Here is a 21,222-nt window from a genome sequence, read left to right on the forward strand (position 1 = left end):
TTTGCACAATAGTTATTGTTACTCTAAGTAACAAGTATGGAAAAATAATCAATATATCAACTGTTAGAAATCGGTCAAAAATTTCGGCAAAATATTCTTTAAAAAGTCGACCTTCAAACCCCCAGGAAAAGTACTAATGACTTTTCAGTCGTTATTTGGCTATATTCGTTTCCTTTTACTACTTTTTGCGCATCGATAAAGAAAACAAAATAATAAATCGTTGTAAAGCAAACACCTAATATTAATAAAACGTGTACCTTCCAGTATAGGTAATATTACGAAAACATGTTATTCTGATATTTTCGATAAATCAAAATACACTAAAAAATTGATAGATTCATTAAGGACAGGACACTCATGTTCTCTTAAAATAATAGCAAATTTGTAATTTTTATAATCGGAGACACTTAATATGGTGTTAATTTCCAATATTATAAAATTACTAAACATTTACGTTTTTTTTTCACAGCTCAGATTTACAGAATCTTAGTGGTACTAGAAAAAAAATTAAACTTCACTCCACCATTCATCCCTAAATTTTTAAGCTAAATAACTCCAAAGGTAATTATCCAAATCGAGGGTTCGACCAGTATACTATTCAGAAAATTATTCTTTGTTTAAATAGTAAGTTAAAGATATACGTTACTAAAATTTAGCATGGTTATGAAAAATTCTTAAAACATTTTTTTTACATACTATCTAAAAACTATGTTTTCATCATAGTTCAAAACGGGATGCGTACAACTAGTCGTTTTTATATTTTCAAAAAATAAACTTCTTGCTGCATCGTTCGTTTTATTCCAAAATCATAAGGAAAATCAAATTTTACCAAGACAAATTTTGTTTTTCTTTATCTTATTTTACAACATATAACCATTTTTAATATGAATTTTTTTTGAAAATTTAACTATACTTATTCCATGGTTAAACCATGATGAAAACATTTGGTTTGAGTGTCCAATAAAAAAAGTTTTATCAATCTTAAAAATACCCATTGCTTCGTGTTCCGCTCAATTTAAAAATATTTAAAATGACAGTGACCATAAAAGATGGTAGAAAATTTTCAACAAACTAGGAGTCTCATTTTGGCCAATACGAACCAATAAGTCATTAATGACAAGACCATGACATAGGTTTATAAATTAATTTAATTGTTATATAGTTGGCATGAGGCATTTAAAAATATGATTTTCTATAAAGTATTATTTATCGAATTTTGGCCTAAGCGTTAACTCGAAAACACAATTTGTTTCACTTTAGAAAAACACTTGGGTGTTGGTTTCCATTTACACTGTTTACATAAATGAAAATATACGAATCGTTTTTTACAAATTCAAAAGACGACAACAAATTCAAGGTCTTAAGAAATGCATGGCCAATCCGACTTATTGACGATTTTCTCAAATAATAAAAAAAAATGTACTATGTAAATAATTTTTGGGGTTTTTTATTGTACAATGTTGTTATTTCAAGGTCATTGTAATTTTCCCCTCTCCCCCCTTCGGTATGAGGATTTAGGAATGGGTGATCTCTTATAGCAACCTGTATAATACATTAGATAAGCATGTTTATAGCATGAATAAAAGGAGCCGTAGCCTTTTGAAATGTTTATAATGAGTAAATAATTTATTAAGATTTTGGCATTCTTCTAAGAAATAGTCGAATTATTTCCAAATTTGTGTGGAATTTAAACAGTTTCCATTACAGGGATAGAATTTTTTTCTTTATTTAACTTTTACAAGTAGCTTTAGGAGTTTAGGTCAGGAAATAAAATATGTTATAGGTAACAAAAAATGTCATATTTCAGCCGAGTCTGCAACCACGAAAGAGCATTTTCATGTCTCGTTGAAGTACCGAATAAATTTAGAGTAGTGGTGGAATTATAGATAATGATATAGTATATTAAGAACTAAGAAGCAGTAACAAGCTAGTATATTAAAACATCAAGTTTCTGGCTAATATTGTAGTGTTAATTATCTGGCTTAAAACAATTCATAGAGAATTTGGGGCCTTAAACTATTTTGAATTTATCATTTAATTCTAATTTGAACGTTAAACGTACAAAATATCTCTTATCTCTTATCAGATAACAGCGTAACGCTTATTTGGTAACACTTTTTTCGGTAAAGAGAAAGCTAAATTAGGCATTTTATACAAATTAGCAAATATCAAATGCTCAACGATTACCGTAAAGGGATTGAATGCAGGAAGTTTTCAAGAGAATTCATCTAGGCAGTAATTAAGAAAAAAGTGGTTTTAATCATTGCATCAGTCCCTAACCTAATCTAGCCGGTTGTTTTTTTAAAAATTGTTCTCAATTTGCAATATTAAATCTAAACAGATATTTTATCTAATGTTTCAATTGAAAATCCATTCATTTGCTGTTAAAACGAAACTGTTTTTGTATTTTCCGCTGTTGTTGTCGTTGTAATTTTTCTTATTTGTACAAATTTTCCAAATGCAAAAATATTTCACTGAAAAACAACTTATTTTTTTTGTTTATAGGTCGGTACTATTATTTTTTATAACTTTATGCGAATTGTTGTTTTCAATTTTACACAGTATTTTTGTCCCTGTTTAAAAAAAAATAATACCTACTATTCCGTCGAATAATTTATATTTTTTATTTAGGTGTAGTGTGTAGAAAAACATAGTTCTAAAAGCCGCTTTCAAAATAATGTAGGTACAAGATAAATCACAAATAAAAAAATGAACCATTTGTGCTAATAAATGAACATGATATGTACATTGCTAAAAATTATTTGGATGTTGATTTTTCGGTCGAAGTAAAAGCCCATACATAAGTCGCAAGCAGTACACTTAGTTTCAAAATCTGAACCAGTCAACTGTTGTCCAAGAATCTCTTACCAACACCACAATTAAAGTAAGTATTTCTATTAAACTTTCAAAAACTGTAATAACGCTAAAAAGGCATCAGCCTAAAGAGTCAAAAGTTATAGTGTTAAAAAACATTAATAAGGTTTTTTTATTGCTAGTTACATCGTTTTCATAATACCTCACAATAGTAGATCGCATTGCGTGTACAACTAAGATTAAAAAAAATATTTGGTCAGCCCCAAGTGAAAAATGCAATCGGCAAAATTTAACCAACACGTTTCTAATATAACTAAAAACATTTAACAATTCAAAGATAAAAAAAAAATACCTTTTACAATTTTTTTTTTCAATTGACAAAATAAAATTTAAAAATTAAAAATATGTTTTCTTTTTACTTCGACTTAATTTATAAAATAAATTATAGTCATTTTCCAATTAAAAAACAAATTGATTATAAAAAAACAAAATAACATAAAATCCATTTTATAGAAATTTTCAAATATGAATTTCTATATTGATAAGAGCGTCTATATTTAGTACAAAAAATAATTTTAATGATAAAATGAAGAAAACATCTATTTTCTTGTTTGACTTACTAAAATGCACTTATAATTTATCGTTTGTTTGATAATTGTATACACATTATAAATGAAATATGTAAAAATAATTTTATCATCCTTGTATTTTGTTTTTTTTGTTAATCTTTAAAATAAATTAATCTACGTTGAAGAAAAAGTTAATTTTCAAAAAAAGCTTTATTATTCTCTTTAAAATTAAGTCAAAATAATGAAAAATAGTTTTGCATGTTTTTAATTTATTTTTTACGATTTTAAAACGAAACGCTACAAAACAAATGTGTACACGTATTTCAGATTAGACGCCTGAAAATTAGGTGTATAGTGTCACTCCATAAAATCAAATTTTAATTACAATAATTAGTTAAATACTAATTTTTCTAATTTTCGTTTTGAATAGTGTAATGTACCTTTTTCATACAATGTAACTAAAATTATTTTTAACAGACCTGCATCTTACTTCTGCTATCCTCAATATGGTGAAATAATTGTAATTTTGGCCAAATAAAGTACCTTTCGACGTAGATTTCTACATTTCTTTACAAAAAATCAGTTTAACGGTCTAGGAAATATTGTGAATGTGATAAAAAAAAATATATATACAGGGTGTCATGGAAAGTTCTACCGAGCTTCAAATGAGACATTTAGGATGTTCTATGGGTAAAATAAAAGGTATTTTTTTTTTTCAATTTTAAAATTATTTAAAATAAAACTCGTATCTCATTCGAAAAAAGGTCTAAAAAAAAAAATATTTGCAGATTTGATAAAACAAGTAATGGCGACTTAAAAAAGTGTTATTTCATAAATTAAAGTACCGAACAATATTTACGTACAAAAACGTACTATAAATATTATACATTTAACAAACTATAAATATTCATGACAAAAGTGATACGTTTTTATTGATATTAATAATACAAAAAATACACAACCTTATTTTGTATTACAACTCAGTGACATGGATATGTCTTTTTGCTGGGGTCTAAAAGAAAATTTCTGCGGACACTGAAAGTTACCATCAGAAATCAGAAATTTGGGTACACTTAAATTGACATTTACTCGGTCATAAGACATATCCATGGTCCTATATAGAGTGGATAATGCTTTTTTTAATATTGTTAATTTATACAGTAGAGACCAATAACACATATCCCCATTTATTAATTAACAAATATCACACAATATTTCATTGTATTTGTAATTTTATTGTAAGCGGTTAAAAAAAAAATTGTGTTAGCACAATCGTTTAGTTTATTTCTTTGTAATATGTTAAACATTAAACATTTAATTTTCTATTGTTAAAATGATAAAAAAAATAAAGAAAAAAAACATATCATAGATAACTTAAACAAAGTTTATTGTGTATGTATGTAATACATTTGTCCAATGAATATTGTTCGGTACTTTAATTTATGAAATAACACTTTTTTAAGTTGCAAATACTTTATTTTATCATGCCTCACCTATTATACTCGTAGACGTATTAATTACTTTTCAATGTATTAAATTTAAATAGTACACCTAACCAATAGGGTGTAAGTAACGTTTACAAGAATATTCAATAAAAAATTTTACTTCTAACGTATTAAAACAAAATGCTAGAAACAAATGTGTACACGTTTATTATACTATATCATACAACGCCTGAAAATAAGGTGTATATGTCACTTCATAAAATCGAATTTTAATAACAACATTTAGTTAAATACTAATTTTTCTAATCATCATTTTGAATAGTATAATTTAACTTTTTCATACAATGCAACTGAAATTATTGTTAACAGACCTGTTCTTACTTTGTCTATCCTCAATATGGTGAAATAACTGTAATTTTAGCCAAATAAAGTACCTTGCGTGGTAGATTTCTACCTTATATATATATAAATATTAATTTATTATATTAAAACTGCATTGAAAAATCATACCTAACCTAACATTCTCGTCTCTATACAAAAGGCAACTATGACTAATATAAAATGGTTTTTGATTTATTATTATTCGCAGATAATAATGAAACTCTTCACTTTATTGATAACTTTTCTATTCCTTGCGGGTGTTTTGGCAGATGATGGTAATTATTTTATTTTCACAGTCATCAACTTAAGGTAGTTAAAATTTGAAAAAATTTAATGTTTCACTTTTTCACAGGGTCAGTTTATATGGATAATGTTTTCACTTCAAGTCAGTAATAATTTTATATTATAAACAAATGATTTTTAAGTTTTTAAAATACACTGTTTTTATACAATTTTTTTAAATTATATATCTCAGCCGAACTCATCAAGTATATTTATTTAAAGAGTTATTTAACAACAAGTGGTACATCTATAATAAGTAAGATATTATAGTTCAAATAATATACTAATATACATAGAATTATTGTTGAATGTACCTAATTGTCAAGTTATTATTAAATAAACATTTTAGTTGTTATTAATAGCTAAGAAAGGTGCACCAGATATGTAGAACAGTGTACAGAGCAATATAGTATATTATGCATTAGCGATTTATAATTCTATAATCGAGAGAGAAGAGTGAACTTAAATGACTACTACTCAAAGTCGGGTTTAATATTATTCTAAACATTTGTATTGAGCCTAATTTTATTTTATTTATTATTTTAGTATAGCCTAAATCTTCATTTGTTTATTCTAGATGGTTTGGAGCATATTATTGAGTCAATGGTTGATAGTGTCGATCAATTTTATTTCAAGAATTTCCGTAATCATATATTTTATAATAATAATACAAAACATCAAGGCAAGAGTAGAAAACAATTATTTGAAAATAATATAAAAACTGAATCTCACGTTTATCTGTATACAAATAAACAGTGTTATAATTATTTTATTTTTCATTGAAATCTAAATAGTAGTTTATGAAAATAAACTGTATCAACTCAGCCATGATATTTCATAAGGGTTCCATAGTCTATTTAATATAATTTTTTTCTACTTTGACCTTCGTCTTCTAATTTATAATTATATAACGTAATAATTTATTACAGATAATCAAATCCAATATCATTAATATATGTAATGTGAATTTCAGAGAAACTTTGTTTTTTGATCGCTATACCGGGTAATAGATTTTGTTAAATTTTATAAAATTATTTCCAATATTTCATACCTATTGAGTTCTCCAAAGAGACTCTCATCGTACTGAATATACAGTGGAGAAAACTTCTTCAGAGTTATTAGTACACATGTTTTTTCTACCTTGAATTTCGTCTTCCTTTCTGTAATACAATAGAACATTAAATGCAATAACATTAATTTATGTGTTCTTATTATTTCAGACCACATGGATATTATATCCGATGCAATGGGTAATAATATGCATTACACTTTATGGAAGCGTTTCCACACTGTTGTTTGATAATCTTTATGCAATCAAGATTTTTTTTATAATTTCAGCTATGTATCAAGTTCCAGACCAACCAGAAAGTAAAAATCGCTTTTTATATTTATTATTTCTAAATACTTTGAGAATAGTCTTATGTACCTATTAACAAACACCAATATGACATATCGGTTTCATTAAAAAAAAAAAAAATATAGGTACATTAAAATGTATTTTATTTTAACTTTTAGAAGCCAATTATGTTCTCTATGTTATGCAATAGGTGTTTGTTATTCTTTATGTAAACAAGATTTTTGTTTTATATTCAGGATTCGTTAGAGTTCGAGGCGTAACGCAAAGTAAAAACCACTTTTAGTATTTCATATTAATTATTTACCCATACTTTGAGACTAATCATATGTACCTATTGACAAAATATATCAATACGACACAGGGTTTCAATCATACAAATGATGTAAGTATATTATAATAATATATTTTATTTTAAATTTTAGAAGCCAATGTATTTCTCGATCTCATGATACGGTTCATAGGTCTAGAACTAATAGGTAAATATAAATTTAAAAAAAAAGGGTAAACTATTTTTGTAGTTTTAAAGAAAAACTAGATTAATAACATCAAGTCACCAAGCTATACATATTTTATTGTTAAGCTTTTAACAATCATTCGAAATAAAATTTAAACTATTTATTTAAACATAGGTATATGATATAAATTTAAATTTATACAATACCATTTTGCATTAATTAATATTGATTTAATTAACCTCAGTTATAGAGTGAATGTAAATATATAAAATATATTAACCGGGTTTTATAAAATGGATAATGATTTGATGTTTGATGTGTTTGTTACAGGATATAGACTGAAAATGACTTATACTACGGGTAATTATTACCATTTGTTTGATATTCATAAATAGCCTCAAAAGCTTATTTTAGAGTTGATAATTTAACTTCATTAAATGTATTAAATTTTTTATGTCAGATAATGATTTTAATAAATTCAACTTTTTGTTGAGTGTGACTACAGTGTTAATGTGTAATAAATTCTTAGGGACTTAAATAGAAATAATACATTTGTTGAGTTTCAACACTAATAAGTGGTTGTTCAAAAGTTATTTGTATCACAATTGTTTGAAATGTAATGCAATAATTATGTATAAAGAGCGACTAATATATTATTTATTTTTATTATTTCTTCGCAACACAGTTTTTTAATAATTATTTTTATAGATCGTGGAACATTGCAAAACATTGCAAACGAGAGAAGAGAATATGTTCGTCTAGCTTTAATAAATATAATCAGACGTCGTGTATTAGGTAAATTTGATTATGGAAATGTATGGTTTTTGAACGCTATTAATATATTTATGTGTACATATATTTTAAGTTATTTAATAGGAACAAGCATACAAATGATTTTAATTTTTAACTATTCACTAAATCAATTTTAACTACAAATACGTACTTTTTACACAAATATCATGGCTGTACAATACGGTCACTATGCTTAGTGTATTATTTTTATATGACTTCGTATTAACAAATAAAATAGTTTTGTCCTGCACCATAAAGAAAAGTAGTAAACTAGTAAGTTTACCTTAGCATAATAAAAAAAAATTTTTAATTTTTTAGGTGAACAGGTTGTAGATGATGTGGCCTCTTTATTACCGAAGTGTCGTTTCCTAGGAGTATACCTTAGTGCAAAATCACCAGAATCATACATAAAAGAAGTTGATATTGAGTCAACTAGCCTTACGTGTATTTTCAAGGATAAAAATGATACTATAAGCAAATACAGGAAAATTGATGGCACATGGTCACAAATAGGCTTAAATGACCAAGCAGGAGAATCACTCGAGACACAGTTACAACGCTGACGTCCATGAGTTCCACCCAAACCCACAAATATTCGATTCTTTGTATAAAAAAATATTTATACTTACCTTATCATTATCACTTTTTCATTATAATATCTAAAATATATACATATAATTAAGCTGATTGGAAAAAAACGGCTGGTGCATTTTTTCAATAACGTATTCCACATTATACATTTTTATGTTCATAATATTGTATGACTATTTCTGTTTTAAGCCATGTCTACCAATAAAAAAAATAATTATCGAATAAGTAAAACTCATATGTCTCCATAACATATTAATCAAAGAAAAAATTCGGAACCACAGTTTTTCTTTATTTGTCGGAAAACTGCGTTTTTCTTAGACTTTGTACATTTTAACATAAACACTTTAAATCTTAAAAAAAATTTATCAAATCATTAAACACTTTATTGTCATCTATCCAAAATGATACTGTGAAGTTTTGATATTCAAGTACCAGTTTTAGGCTTTAATACAATTAAAAATTTTTTTTTAATTTGATAATTTTTATTTTTAATCTTGGTTAATTGAACAAAAACTAATTTTATGTTTACATTTAGCCCAATGTCAACACGAACAATAACTGAATAACTTTAAATATCTTTTGGAAAATTTAATTAAAACCTAAAACTGGTGCTTGAGCAATCAAAAATTACTTGGACCACTCTAAATACTATTCGTAAAAATATTGGCATAATTCAATAGTTTTTTTTTTTATTTAACAAAAACACAGTTTTCCGACAGTTAAAAAAACTATAATCCCGAATTTTTACTTCGTCTAATATGTTGTGGATACATATTATGAGTTCTGACTATTGACAATTTTTTTCAAATAAAAGGTCCTAAAATTATGGCTAAAAACACAAAAAACCTAGCAGCCCTCGTGGGGGGCTGGAAAATGGATAATATTTAAATTTGAGACTAATGGCGTACAGGGGAAAATATACTAAAACTCGATTAGAAAGTTTTTCTCGTAATTGATAAAATGGTTTTCATAAAAACCGCATACAATTGTTAATGTGACGTTGTCGCCGATAGTATATTTTATTTAGTAAAAATATAAATAATTATTGATAAAAGCACTGTACATTAATGTACTTAAAATAAGCCTATAGCTATTGTATACAATTGATACGGATCATTTCGCAACCTTGGAACAAGACAGTCAGAACTCAAAAAATAAAGTTTCAATGGAAATATAACTCAAAGATTGTACCTGCTCCCAAACGGTCAATTTTAACTTTTAAAGCTTTAATTTCAATACTGTGCAATTATATTTGTTACCCGGTGTTTGTTATTTTAATTTAAAGCTGCTTAATTAAATCGCAGCCAGACACCATAATTGATTCTATTTAGCAATAGGTTTTTAACAAACCGGTTTGCCAAATTTGATTCTTGTGACAGTTTACCACTAAAAATAAAATATTTTATAAGGCGTAATGAGGAATGTGGCAGTTTGTTATTATTTCACGGGTGTCATCCGGTTAAGAACTATGATTATGTTAAAGTTTGGAACGCCTTAAATCGAAATGAGACGGTCTTGATTTATTATTCTTAAGTATAAAAAAATATGGCAGCATTATATTTTTTTAACCGAAAAAAAGAAGATATTCATTAAAAATATAAATGCTATAATGCATTCGGCGTGGGTTGGGTAAGATCGGACACGAGGGAGGGAGGACAATACCTTCTCAGCCTTTACCCAAATAACGCCACTGTATTATATTAGCTGTTATTGTTAGATTTAAGTTGCAATTAAATATATTTTTGTAGCTAGTGAGGATGTACAAGAGGAACGATCATCATACATTTGAAAAGTTCAACAAAATGGAACCGCTAATGGCTATTTTGAAAATAGTTTTTTTTTTATGTTCTTCCAACAATTTGGAATTTTTTACTTGATTCTTTTCCCTTTTTCAACATCTATTTAATTACGATAAAGATAATTTTCAAATGATTTATTGTTACATAAAAAAAAAATGTAGATACCAAATTTTACAATTTGCCCGTTAATATATTTTAAACCAAGACGTTTAGTTTTTTTTATGTGTTTAGTCAGCCATCGCAGCTGTATCGCAAAAATAAAAGACATTTTTCTTAAGTATAGTGTAATATCAGCCATCAACAAATACCACCGATTGTTTAAAATCGTTACACTGTTTTGCAAAATAGTTATTGTTACTCTAAGTAATTAGTATCGAAAAAGAATCAAATTATCCACTGTTAGAAATCGGTCAAAATTTTCGGCAAAATATTCTTTAAAAAGTCGACCTTCAAGGAATTCTTTAAACCCTAGGAAAAGTATTATGCCTTTTCAGTCGTTATTTGGCTATATTCGTTTCCTTTCACTACTTTTTGCGCATCGATAAAGAAAACAAAATAATAAATCGTTGTAAAGCAAACACCCAATACTAATACACGTGTACCTTTGAGTATATGCAATGATACAAAAACATGTTATTCTACTATTTTGGATAAATTAAAATATACTAAAAAATTGATAGATTCATTAAGGACTAGACACTCATATTCTCTCTTAAAATAAAAGCAAATTAGTAATTTTTATAATTGGAGACACTTAATATGGTGTTAATTTACAATATTATACAACTACTAGACATTTACATTTTTTTTTGCACAGTTTAGATTTACAGAAGCTTAGTACCAGCAAAAAAAACATAATTCACTCCACCCTTCCACCCTAAACTTTTAAGTTTAATAACTCCAAAAGTAATTATCCAAATCGTGATATCGACCCGATACTATTCAAAAAATTGTTCTTAGTTTAAATAGTAAGTTAAAGATATACGTCACTAAAATTGTATAGTGTTATGGAAAATTCTTTAAACATTTTTTTTACATACTAACTAAAAACTGTGTTTTTATCATCGTTTGAAACGGGATGCGCACAACTAGTATTTTTTAAAAGTCGTTTTTATATTTTCAAAAAATCAACTTCTTGCGGCATCGTTCGTTTTGCTCCAAAATCAAATGGAAAATCAAATTTTACCAAATCCAATTTTGTTTTTCTTTATCTTATTTTACAACGTGTAACCATTTTTAATATCAATTTTTATTGTTTTTTGAAAATTTAACCGTACTTATTCCATCTTTAAACTATTATGAAAACATTTGGTCTGAGTGTCCAATAAAAAAAGTTTTATCAATCTTAAAAATACCCATTGCTTCGTGTTTCGCTCAATTGCAAAATATTTAAAATGACAGTGACCATAAAAGATGGTGGAAAATTTTCAACGAATTAGGGGTCTCATTTTAGGCCAATACGAACCAATAAGTCGTTAATGACAAGACCATGACATAGGTGTATACATTTTTTTAATTATTAGAGAGTTGGCATGTGACATTTTAAAGTATTCTTTATCGAATCTTGGCCTAACCGTTAACGTGAAAACACATTTTTTTTACTTTAGAAAAACACTTGGTTGTTGCTACGTGGGTTTCCATTTACACTGTTTACATAAATGAAAATATACGAATCGTTTTTTACACGTTCAAAAGATGATAACAAATTCAAGGTCTCGAGAAATACATGGCCAACCCGACTTATTGGCGATTTACTAAAAAAATAACAATTTATGTGAATCATTTTTGGTTTTTAGCTTTGATGCGGCGCTAAGAAAGGTTGAACTTTTTCTGGCTATAATTTCGAGAAAAAGAGTCAGATCGAGTGGAAATGTATAAGGAATATTTATTTTGCATGCCCCTATACGTAAATAGTTTCAAATTTAAAATATGTATACCCATTTCCCACCTTCCTAGAGGTGGTTCAAGTTTTTTTAGGTTTTAGCTGTAATTTTAGGAGCTTCAAGTGGAAAATTTGTCAGGAGTTAGAACTTATATGTATCCATAACAAACGAAAAAAAATTCAGACCTACAGTTTTTCTTTAATTAGTGGAAAACTGCGATTTTTGCAGATTTTGTATATTTTAACATAAACACCTTAAATCTTGAAAAAAAAAACATATCAAATCAATAAAACATTTTTATTGACATCTATTCAGAATAATAATATTGAGTTTTGATACTCAAGTACCAGTTTTTTATTATACAATTTTATTTTAAGGTCATTGTAATTTTTCCCCCTTTTGTAAGAGGATTTAGGGAGGGGTGATTATGGAATTTCTTACAGCAACCGGTATAATATGCATATAATATACATATAAATTTAGATATACATGTTTTTTTTATTTTTGGTAAAATAGAATTTGATTGTGCTTTGAAGTTTATAAAATGAATGAAAGGAGCCGTAGCCTTTTGACATTTTTTTTAATCGATTTCTATTATAGCCGTAATACGTTGTAACGACTTTTTTGTTTTATTTTAATTGTTTTATTAGATAAATTGGATTATTGTTTTTTTACATACAAATATCCACGTTTGAAAGGTTTTATTTAAACGTCGGTTTTGTTGATACCTCTAATAGCTTCATTTTTTTTAACTGTTTCAAATTGACTTGTTCCTGTTTTTATTTACTTTAATAGAAACTTATTTAACTAAAACATAAAACAAAACCGACAATGTACGTCATAAGAAATATTTTTTTTTAAATTCAATTAAAATGCTAAGGGGAAAATACAGTGTAGATATAGGACAGTTATTAGTAGGTATAGTTTTTTATTATTTCATCGAATGGCAGCGTCCAATTAAGACTTATAATAAGTATTGTATTGTTTTTCATATTTTAATAACGACTAAATAATTTACTAAGATTTTGGCATTATTCTAAGAAATAGTACAATTAATTCCAAATTTGTGAGGAATTTAAACCGTTTCCATTAAAGGGATAGAATTTTTTTCTTTTTTTCACTTTTACAAGTAGCTTTAGGGATTTAGGTCAGGAAATAAAATATGTAATAGATAACAAAAAAAAAATCAAATGCCTAATTTTAAGCAATATCATATCGTGCAGAGAACAAAATAATTCGATTCTCATGATTAAGTTTTGACTTAATACCATATTATCTTAATTAATAGGAAGTATCTACATTTTGAATATATGCACGTTAAGAAAAGAATATTACCGTTAAACCGGATCGGTAAAGTTTTAAGGTAAATCATTTTTTTTTACATTAAATTATTTTCATCGATAAAGGCATGAACATTTTCAATGACAAAGTCGGGTATGAGTTGTTCAGATTAATTTTTTTTCTATGTGCAAGAATATTAAGTATAAAAAGCCAGCACAGTGGGGTCGGGGCATGGCAGTACACGTTTTTATTATGTGAACAACTGTTTTACAGGCGACGGGTAATCTTAGACAGTCAAATACACCAAAAAAACAGTATTTTACAAGTTAAATATTTCAATACGCGGTTTGATACTTTGTAATTTAAGCAAATCGATATCGTTCTAAAAAGTGCATCCCTTCTTATTGAAAATAGAGAAAAAAAAAATTAAAAAATTAACTTATTGTATATCTTAATCTTACGGCGAGTAGTTTAAGTATAAAAGTTTGCCTATACAAAGATTAATGTAAAAGAGACGTATTTTGGCACAAGTGCGTATCTTCGCACACGTTTTTCATTATTTACATCAAATACAACCTTGGGGTTTTGTTTGTACAATGAAACGAACGAGAAACTATTAAAATAAATAAGTTATAAGTAGGCAGTGTTCCAATAATATTTTCTACATAATACTAGGGAAACCAACCCGCTAAAAACACAACCGACATGATTATACTTTCCAACGTAATGAACTGATTAGCATGATACTTAACTAATCTATTGCTCGTAAGAAATGATTCATTTGGGATATTATTATCGATAAGTGTGTATTTTCTTTATACCCCTCCGATAAATTCAAAATAGTTTAAGGGCCCAAATTATTTATGAATTGTTTAAAGCCAGATATTAAACATGTCAATATTAGCCAGAAACTTGATGTTTTAATATCCTAGCTTGTTACTGCTTCTTAATATACTATATCATTATCTATAATTCCACCACTACTCTACATTTTTTCGGTACTTCAAAAAGACATGAAAATGCTCTTTCGTGGTTGCAGACTCGGCTGAAAAACGTTTGCATTTGTTAACTTATTGTACACAGGTTTTACCTAAAAATGCACTCATGCACATTATAATGCAAACTTATGGCTATTTCGTGAACTGTTTTGACGTTTAGGTCTGAACAATTTTAAACTAAAAAATAAAAAAGCAATGTGGGGTCAGGGCTCGTAGAATATGGACATATTGTTGTTATTCACAATTTGTAGACAAATATAATGTTGTAAATAATAAATGTTGATTATTATTTACAATCAAAGTAGGTTAGGTAGTATAGTAGTAAACTTTCTGAGGTTGTTTAAAACTCTTACTTTACACAATTTTGTGATCCTAACCATAAACTAAACCGAAAGCCGTCAAATCAATTAATTCGAGATCGTTTAACAACTCAAAGGTCTGGTCTTTGTTCTAGATTAAACATAATTAGCATAAGGCACTTTGTTTTAAATTATTGCAGAAAAAGGATTAGTCAATTCTAATTAATTATAATACATCATAATATAATTTACGTTATTCGAATTTTAGTATTTCAATACCGTTAGGGTTGTTTCAAATTTCAATATTTGTAACCGTTGAAACAGTTTTTGTGAAACCATAGTAAAATTTAAAAAAAAAATACTATTCCGACGAATAATATATTTTTTTTATTTAAGAGTAGTGTGTAGAATAAAATAGTCTAAACGCCGCTTTCCGAGTAAGGTATGTCACGATAAATCACAAAAAAAAAATTGAACCAGCCGTGTAAATAAAAGCCTATTATAATTCTGATTTTCTGGTCGAAATATAAGCCCAGCCATAAGTCGCAAGCAGTACATTTAGTTTTAATATCTGAACAACCTGTTTGTTGTCCAAGAACCTCTTACCAAGACTACAATTTTTAAGTAAGTATTCTCATTAAACACTAAAATGTTTAACTATGGGGCTTTCTGAGTCAAACCACCCGGTCATCGGCATGAACTACTAAAATTTTTTTGAAATTTTTTTTTAAACTACGTTTGGTCTTATATAAGATTTTTACTTTTTTGAAATTTTTGCCACTAATTTTTGTTTCATAAATAGAGGTTTTTTAAGTCATTTTTCAAAAAAAATAGATTTTGACTATTTTTATATATCTAAAATTTTTTATAATAATATCAGAGACTTAAATCAAATATTTTCGTCTACTAACGGGAGTGGGCCAAGATTTATTATGACAAAAATATTTTATTTAAGACTCTAATTTTATGATAAAATTGTTTTATTTCTAGTTATTTTATTATCCATTGTTGATCATCGTTTTACACAATCCACATTTTGGAGACAATTCTATAATTGTTTTTGGTTTTTTTCAATATTTGACTTGAAGTGTACTTACGGATGTGTATTGAAAATGGACGGTTTTTAAAATCGTTTTCATAATAAATCACAAAAGTAGATCTCTTATACATACACCAAGATTAATAGAAATTAAAAAAAATATTTCGTCCGTACCAACTCAAAGAAGAAACATTCATCAAAATGATTTAGAGTTTCAATCGAAACTCAAAAAGTTTGAACAGTATAGAGATGAAAAAAATAACTTTGTAGGGAACTAAATTCATATAAGTGTAAAATTTAATTTTTTTTAATTGTTAAAAATAAAATTTCAAAATTAAAAACAATTTTTTTTTCTTTTAAAGAATTTTTAAGAAAAATATTAGTCATGATCCAAATGAAAAAAAATTGATTATTAAACCACAAATAATATAAAAATAGGATTACAGAAATTTGCAAATAATGATTTCTATATTTATAAGAGCGTAGCTGCGGTCTAGAAAATAAATGCCGATATTTAATATAAAAAACCATTATACATGCTTAAACATTTTAATGCTAAAATGAAGGAAAAATCTATTTTCTTATTTGACTTACAAAAAAGCATTTATAATTTATTGTTTGTTAGATAATTGTACACACATTATAAATCTTATATAAATATTATACAAAAAATAGGTTTTCACCATCCGTGCATTTTGTTTTTTTTGTTCATCGTTAAAAAAAATTAGTCTTAAGTGAATAAAAAGTCAATGTACAAAAAAGAAACTTTAATATTCCTTTTAAAAATTAGGTTAAAATTAAAGGAAAATTTTTTTTGCATGATTTTAAGTCGTTAATTTGGACGATTTTAAAACAAAACGCTAAAATCAATTTAATACATATAAAAGCTAAATCATTTTGCTGAATATTCCTTTTTTTACTTCATTATTAAGACGCTACTTCTGTGAGCTATTAAGAAAACCATTTATACAATTTCATCAATTCCAGTATTCAGTAGTGTATTGTTTGAAAATATATGTTAATATTTTTTATAACGGTAATAACTATTTTTTTAAAACGAATTTGATATTTTCTAAAACGTTATCTTCTTTCCACTGTTAACTCTCTAATAGTTTCGCTTTAAATCCTCATGGGTTGAATAATAACCATTATGCGTAGTCAAGTTTAGACGCTTGGAAATTAAGTGGATGTAAATCTGACTCTAATAACAACAGAGGTGTGGCGCAGTGGACACCTCGGAAGCCGCGGGGCACTTGAGGTTAAGCTGTGTCCGTTGCTACTTCATCCCGGATGGGTGACCACACCCTGGATTCTTAGCGGCGACCCATATTAACAACCCCGAAGGCATGGCTGAAATGAACGCATAAATAAATATCACACAACACTTAGCTGAATATTTTTACCTAATTTCTATCTTGAACAGAGTAACCTAAGTTTTTACTATGCTATTTAAATAGTCAACAGGCTTATTTTTATTTTTGAGCAATCCTCGGAATAGTAAAATTACTGTAATTTTGGCCAAATAGTCAACCTTTCGAGTTTAATTTCTATTAAATATACAAACAAATCAGTTAGTGGTCTAGGAAATTTCGTGGGTCAAGTAGAAAAATGTTAAAATAATATATATATATATATATATATAATATTTAAAATATTAAAACGGCCTCTCAGAACTATAACATTCTCGTCTCTGAACCGGAGGTAACTAAGACTAATATAAAATGTTTTTTATTTATTATTATTCGCAGATAAAAATGAAACTCTTCTGTTCATTATTATCATTATTCCTCGTGGAAGTTTTGGCAGTTTATGGTAGTTATTTTATTTTCACAGTTATTAACTTAACATAGTTAAAATTTGAAGAAAAAAAACAATATTACACTTTTTTACAGATAATTATATGGGTTTTATTCACCTTACAAGTCAGTAACATTTTCAATTTAAAAAAAAATGTTTTTTAAGTTTTTATAATTCACCGTTTTTATACATGTTTTTTAAATTATGTATCACAGATATGGGCATTATACGTGCTTCTCGTAGGAATGATTTAAATGTACGAGGTAGATCTGGAGCAAGTAAGATATTATACTCCAAATAATATACTAATATATATAGAAGCTTTGTCTTACCTAATTTGATTTAGTTTTAATATTTTAGTATAGCAAAAATCTTTATTTGTTTATTTTAGATAGATTGGAGCATCTAATTGAGACAATGGTTGAGGATATCAATGATGAACTTAACTACCAAAATTTCTGTAATCATAGTTATAATAATAATAAAAAACATCAAGACAATAGTAGAAAAAAATATTTGAAAATTATATAAAAACTTCACTTTATGCAACTGATGAGTTTTATAATTATTATGTTTTTCACCGAAATTTGAAAAGAAGCTTTATGTTAGCTCTATCAACCTCGTCTGATTACTATATTTTATTCTTATCGCCTAAACTGCATCAACTAGTCTATATAATATAGTTTTTTCTACTTTGACATTCGTCTTATAATTTATAAATATATATTGTAATAACTAATAATTTATTATAGCAAATTCCATTCAGTATTATTTATTTATTTAATGTTAATTTCAGGCAAAATTTGTTTTTTGTTGGCTGTACCGGGTAATAGATTTTGTTAAATTATATAAAATTATTTCCAATATTACATTCCTATTGAATTCTCTAAAGAGACTCGTCGTATTGAATATACAGTGGAGCATACTTCTTCCAAATTTTTAGCACACATGTTTTTTCTTCCTTGAAATTCATCTTTCTGCTTATAATAGAATAGAAAATTAAATACAATAACATTAATTTTTGTGTTAATTTCAGACCATATGGAAATTCTCTTGAGAATACCAGGTAATAATTTTCATTGCTCTTTATGAAATCGTTTCCAAACAGTTGTTTGATATCATATATGCACTCAAGATTTTTGTATTCATTTCAGAACCTCCAGGTCAATCAAAGCAAAGTAAAAACCTTTTTTTATAAATAATATTTATTATACTTCTAGCATATTTATTGTTTATAATTACTTTAAGAATAATAATATGTACCTATTGACAAATACCATTATGATATATCGGTTTCAATAATAAAATATATGTGGGTACATTAAAATGTATTTTGTTTTTAATTTTAGAAGCCAATCTATTCTTCGACAAAATGCTTAAAGACTTAAGTAGTGTAGTAGGTAAGTATAAAAAATAATGTATTTTTAAATTTAAAAAAAAAAATAGTTACATATTCTTTTAGTTTCAATAAAAAAACTAATAGAAAAATTGATGTCAAAGAGCTATATATGTTTTATGTTTAAACTTTTAAGAATATTCGAAAAAAATTTAAACCGTTTATTTAAAAATCGTTATAAGATATAAGTTTTCATTTAAACAATAATATTTTTCATTAATTAATATTGATCTAATTAACCATTGGTTAATTAGATCAATTATAGCGTGAATTTTATGTTTAAAATATATAAACCACGACTTGTAAACTGCAAAATAATTTGATGTTTGATGTGTTTGTTACAGCAGTTGATATGGAAGGAGGCCGTTATACTTGTAATTATGATTTGTTTGGTATTCATAAATCGACTTAAAAGCTTATTTTATAGTTGATCATTGCTTAATTTTATTTATTTTATTTTTTATGTCGGAAAACAATTATAATAAATTCAACTTTTTGTTGAGGAGAGAGGGAGAGAAAGTGAGACTACAGTGTTAGTGTGTAGGTAATAAATTCTTTGGGATTTGAAGTATAGAAATAGTACATTTGCTGAGGTTCGACAATAATATGTGGTTGTACGAAAAGTTAGTTGTATCACAATTAGCGAATAATATATTATTTATCATAATTATTTCTTGGCAACACATTCTTTTATAATTATTTTCATAGATGCACGGACATTGGAACAACTTGTAAACACGAGAAGAGAATTTGTTGCTTGGTATTTAAAAAGTATAATCGGACGTCGTATGTTGGGTAAATATTATTATGGAGTTGCATAGTATTTAACGCTATTAATATATATATATATATATATATATATATATATATATATATATATATATATGTATATTTCATAATTTAATGTGAACAATTGGATATAACTGAATTAAATTTTTAACAATTAACTAAATAATTTATAAATACTTACTCGTACTTTCATGTAATACAAATACCATGGCTGTTCAATACGGCACCATGCTTGTTGTATTATTTTCTTATGACTTCGTATTGACAAATCAGATAGTTGTATCCCATACCATAAACAAAATTAGTAAACTAGTAAGCTAATATTAGCAAATTAAAATTTGTTCAAAACTTTTTAGGTGAATCTGTGCGGGTAGATGATATTGAGACCTTAATAGCGAACTGTCGTTTGCTAGGAATATACTTTAGTACCCAATCTCCTCAATCATACATAAAACAAGTTGATATCGACTCATCTAGCCGTACATGTATCACAACGGACATAAATGATATCCAAAAGGGATACAGGAAAATCGAAGGCACGTGGTTTGAAATTGATTCAGATGACCAACGAAGAGAAACACTCGAGGCACAATTACAACGTGGCAATCCACAAGTTCGACCCCACATACTAACCTAATGTCAGAAAAACACTGGCATCCGTATTCTGTTCTTTACATAATATATTAAAGTTTATCTTATTATTATCACTTTATACACTATAAAATCAAAAATTTAAAAATATTATACATATATTTAAGCTGACGGGAAAACAACCGTCTTGGAATTTTTTCAATAACATATTTCACATATTACATTTTCTTTTTACAGTAATTACGTAATGCTATACGTCTATTTCTGTATCATGTCATGTCTACCAAAAAAATAAATAATTACCGAATAAGTGAAAATGTATTTTTTCATCTAATCTGTTTCAACTATTTATTACTGCTTCTAAATCCTTTCCTTATATATTTACCTTTATTAAATGATTGTGCAAATTTGGGTGACAAGTTCAATGTTTATATTTCTAATAGATAATTCATCATAACTTATATTTAAAACCATCAAAACTTCAGCTCAAACTAAGGAATAAGAAAAAAGTTATTAGGTGCATTGGTTTGTGCACAAGTGTCGAGAACCTATGTTAAATCCCATTTAAACTTCAACTCTTTTGTGGCACTGGTTAAAATTAAAATTTTTAAAACAAATTTTTTGGATGTTATTTTTATTGTATTTAGAATCTTTTTAGGGGTCA

General features: G+C 26.6%; 2 protein-coding genes across 3 annotated transcripts; both read left to right on the plus strand.

The window, feature by feature from the left end:
* The first annotated feature begins 2,796 nt into the window (after positions 1 to 2,796).
* LOC126841497 (uncharacterized) lies at positions 2,797 to 8,820 on the plus strand. The gene is made up of 13 exons (XM_050578013.1): positions 2,797 to 2,884; positions 5,418 to 5,484; positions 5,562 to 5,594; positions 5,685 to 5,747; positions 6,069 to 6,134; positions 6,465 to 6,494; positions 6,712 to 6,741; positions 6,830 to 6,859; positions 7,085 to 7,114; positions 7,271 to 7,324; positions 7,634 to 7,663; positions 8,012 to 8,098; positions 8,414 to 8,820. Exons 2-13 carry the CDS (start codon positions 5,424 to 5,426, stop codon positions 8,656 to 8,658), a joined length of 759 nt encoding a protein of 252 aa, XP_050433970.1. The 5' UTR covers positions 2,797 to 2,884; positions 5,418 to 5,423; the 3' UTR covers positions 8,659 to 8,820.
* A 6,664-nt stretch (positions 8,821 to 15,484) lies between these two features.
* LOC126841499 (uncharacterized) lies at positions 15,485 to 20,892 on the plus strand. Of its 2 annotated transcripts, none has more exons than XM_050578016.1 (12): positions 15,485 to 15,570; positions 17,734 to 17,797; positions 17,878 to 17,907; positions 17,998 to 18,060; positions 18,174 to 18,242; positions 18,579 to 18,608; positions 18,819 to 18,848; positions 18,937 to 18,960; positions 19,132 to 19,182; positions 19,523 to 19,552; positions 19,887 to 19,973; positions 20,324 to 20,892. In XM_050578016.1, the coding sequence occupies exons 2-12, from the start codon at positions 17,740 to 17,742 to the stop codon at positions 20,602 to 20,604; spliced, it is 753 nt and encodes a 250-aa protein (XP_050433973.1). In that variant the 5' UTR covers positions 15,485 to 15,570; positions 17,734 to 17,739; the 3' UTR covers positions 20,605 to 20,892. The 2 variants fall into 2 exon arrangements, with proteins under 2 accessions (XP_050433973.1, XP_050433974.1); XM_050578017.1 differs by having other exon boundaries at positions 19,526 to 19,552.
* Positions 20,893 to 21,222: the final 330 nt, after the last annotated feature.

Source organism: Adelges cooleyi, unplaced genomic scaffold, assembly GCF_023614345.1.
Source record: "Adelges cooleyi isolate 19-005CV unplaced genomic scaffold, UGA_ACOO_1.1 ACOO_flye_CR_arks_rails_tigmint_CR_PRNA_384, whole genome shotgun sequence".
Classification (NCBI taxonomy): Eukaryota; Metazoa; Arthropoda; class Insecta; order Hemiptera; family Adelgidae; genus Adelges; species Adelges cooleyi.